Here is a 3311-nt window from a genome sequence, read left to right on the forward strand (position 1 = left end):
CTACTACTGGTGAATTTCTAAAAAGTTAATATTCAGTGAGAAGTATACCGGCCGGCCTAACGGCATTTCACAATTCAAAGGTATCGGGTTGGACCTTTCAACACAAAGCGTTAACTGGTTATAATTCTCTAAATTCGGCTCCAGTCTGTCGGTCAGCTGTGCTTAAAAGTCTATATGCCTATATTCATTTCATTTTCAAACCTACCTTCACATCTTGTGTACCTGTACCCGTCAATTTGTGGTTTTCTTAACGTGCATAGTAAGATTGCTTGCTTGGAGATGGTATAGGGTGAGTTACGTTACTTTAAAAGTTCAGCAAATGAAAATGTAATTGTTTAACTTCAGCAATGTTTGTCTGTAGAGCCCCTGTATGACGCCAACCACTGATGTACTTCGTCTAAATTGTAGAACTCAGGACCTCTTCCCCCCTCATATGCTATAACTCCATCTTTGATGATGTACAGTCGCTCAAAGTAGCCGCCATATTGGATGTTGGCGGTGTTGGCAATATTGTCCACAACGATTGGGCAGACTGGATTCTTCTCAGCCAATATCATTGCAGCCTTGCGGCGGTCATCCAGTGACTTATGAGAGGCAATCTGAACATTGTACTCGAAGCGCCAACCATCAGATGCATGCGCCTCTTCAATATAAATGATCAGAAAATCGGCGATGTTGTCAAACTCAGACGCCACGGCGTTGTAGCGCTTGAATTTGCTCATGAACGGTCGTCAGGTGCAGCTCCCAAAGTTGACCACCAGGGGGCGCCCTTGTTTCTGAAAGTCCAGCAATCGGTGGATCTGTGTTCCGTCAAGTGAGTGCAGTCGAGGATTGGGGGCAAGATGGTGGAGGAAGGCGTCCTTATACAAGTCTAGATACGCTGCACGGAATATAGCTTTGAAGTGACTCAGCTTCAGAACAGAACGATCGTAGTCTCTGGCAAGGTCTTCACTGGTCGCCCCCTCTACTTTTGTTGTAGTAACAACAACAATGTGTTTCCCGAATACTCTTTTGAAGATTGTAGAGACGAGGTAGACCCAGAGACGGAGTATTATTCCCAGCAGGCGCCACAGCAGTACCGTCTGTCTTACCACGCCCATCGTACTGAAAGTTAAACAGCGAATTTGACTTAATTGTGCATGTGTTCAATCGAAACATAGTAAAAGAATATCGGGGTTCTTAACCAATTTTACTGAACATGACAGCCAATACAAATCCGTGGTGTACTGGTTAGAGCGTCCGCCCGGAGAGCGGAAGGTCGCGGGTTCGATCCCCGGCTGCATAACACCAAAAGACGTTAAAATATGGTACTTGTTGGTCCCTGCCTGGCGCTCGGCATTAATGGGTACAACAAGGACTGATCGGCCCGGAGTCAGTAAAATGTGTCTGAGTTGGGTATTCATGCTTAACAAGCGGCATGGTATCTCAGTGGGCTTGCACTATAAAACCAGGTAAATTCTGGGCTAGTACAAGTAGCTACACATACACACGCACGCACGTTGTCATATGAGCGAAATAATGTTAAGCACGACGTTAAACCCCATTTTACCCCACCTCACCTCAACTGAAAGAGAGTTAGGTGTGTATTTACGCATGTCATTCTCACCGTATTTTGCCGTAGTGTTCAAACGTACGTTAGGTGCTTTATCAGTATTTCTATAAACTCCTAAACTTAAACACTTCAAAGTTCAGTTTTCATTGACAAGCACTGCTACCTGCAAATAAGATCATATTTCACCAAGCAATGCCAACCAGAAACAAGTATGTGGCATTATGCAGTGTGCGTTCTCAAACCTTTCTCGGTCAATAAGTCGCATATTGTATGACTGTACACGCACGTCACCTCAGTAATGTATCATTATCTGACAGTTGACATATGTGTGTTGGCCAGGTGAAATGTATCACTATTCTTGGAGTCCTACTCTGTTACAAAGAGGGCGATATTGCAATTGTCCCCACACAATTGGTGGGAATTCATTTAATCAGGTGGACAATTTGACCGGTGAAAATTTACAGTGGACAGAATTTATATTTGAACTGAACAGTTGCAATATGAAACGTATGAAAAGTGTGACTTTCATGTGTCATATGCATGAAACGGAAAAATGTCAATTCGTTGATTACACATGAAAATGTATAAGGACTGATTGAGGAAATCTAGTATGCATTAAGAATACAATGATATATCTATTTCGGATTTCGTACTGTATTTGCCAGAAATTCCCAGCATATTGCAGTTGACATGGATTAAGTACTTATACGCCATCATCGTCTCTGTATAGCCCTTCATGTTGAGGGGATTACCTCCAGACAGCCACACACAACACGTGGAGCTGCAGGTATGAATGCAAGCTATGTCGGTCAAGTCCAGTAATCTACATTCCTTTGACAACCGTCCAAAGGATACACGACTTGACCCACATTCTACATTGCCTGGTTGTTGTTTAACGCTGCACTCAGCAATATCCAGGTTTACCACGTCGGTCATAAATAATCTGAGTTGGGCAATTGAAAGAGGGTGGTTATAACTATCGAGATACGCAAATGAGATATGATGACAAGGTCAGCGAGTCTGACCATCAGACACCGCTGGTCCCCTTTATGACATGCATGGGTGGCTGAAGATATACTTCAGCCATAAGTTAGTTAAAGCAATTTCTTGGTTTTGTTCCTTTGAAGATTTGCAAATCTACTTATTATTGATTCCACTTGTCTGCAATTCATTCTCAGAACATGGCAACTGGCTGGGATAGAATGGGTTTCAGAACGATTTCAACTTTCCAATCGTCACCTTTGTGTCAAGAAATATTTCAACAGCTGCGGCTACATTGCATACATTTCGAACCTTCGAGTACGGAGGTCTTTCTTGGGCGATTTCGAAGAACACCACATTGCTCAAACATTGTTTGACCAAAGTTTCATCATACAAGGCCTACGTAATACTTTCTAATGTTTTATTACCCGTGAAGATCCGGGGTAGAATAGGTCTTCAGCAACCCATGCTTGCCGCAAAAGGCGACTATGCTTGTCATAAGAGGTTCGCTGACTTGGTTGACACATGTCATCGGTTCCCAATTACGCAGATCGATGCTCATGCTGTTGATCACTAGATTGTCTGGTCCAGACTCGATTATTTACAGACCGCCGCCATAAAGCTGGAATATTGCTGAGTGCGGCGTAAAACTAAACTCACTTACTCACTCTTATGTTTTATGGAACACGTGTGGAGGTCATTATCAAATATGGCACATCGGTGACAAACCATTCTCTTCCCCACAGAGGTTACTTGTCATATCTTCCTACGAACCTCT

General features: G+C 43.2%; 2 protein-coding genes across 2 annotated transcripts; both read right to left on the minus strand.

The window, feature by feature from the left end:
- Positions 1 to 341: 341 nt before the first annotated feature.
- Positions 342 to 722, minus strand: LOC124254788 (thyroxine 5-deiodinase-like). The gene has a single exon (XM_046688642.1). The coding sequence runs from the start codon at positions 720 to 722 to the stop codon at positions 342 to 344; it is 381 nt and encodes a 126-aa protein (XP_046544598.1).
- A 9-nt stretch (positions 723 to 731) lies between these two features.
- Positions 732 to 1100, minus strand: LOC124254800 (thyroxine 5-deiodinase-like). The gene has a single exon (XM_046688654.1). It carries the CDS (start codon positions 1098 to 1100, stop codon positions 732 to 734), a length of 369 nt encoding a protein of 122 aa, XP_046544610.1.
- Between the last annotated feature and the right edge of the window lie 2211 nt (positions 1101 to 3311).

Source organism: Haliotis rubra, unplaced genomic scaffold, assembly GCF_003918875.1.
Source record: "Haliotis rubra isolate DU_JTF1 unplaced genomic scaffold, ASM391887v1 Scf115, whole genome shotgun sequence".
NCBI classification, from domain to species: domain Eukaryota; kingdom Metazoa; phylum Mollusca; class Gastropoda; order Lepetellida; family Haliotidae; genus Haliotis; species Haliotis rubra.

Coding starts and splice junctions, on each gene's coding strand:
- LOC124254788 (XM_046688642.1), bottom strand. CDS start 722: ATGAGCAAATTCAAGCGCTACAACGCCGTGGCGTCTGAGTTTGACAAC.
- LOC124254800 (XM_046688654.1), bottom strand. CDS start 1,100: ATGGGCGTGGTAAGACAGACGGTACTGCTGTGGCGCCTGCTGGGAATA.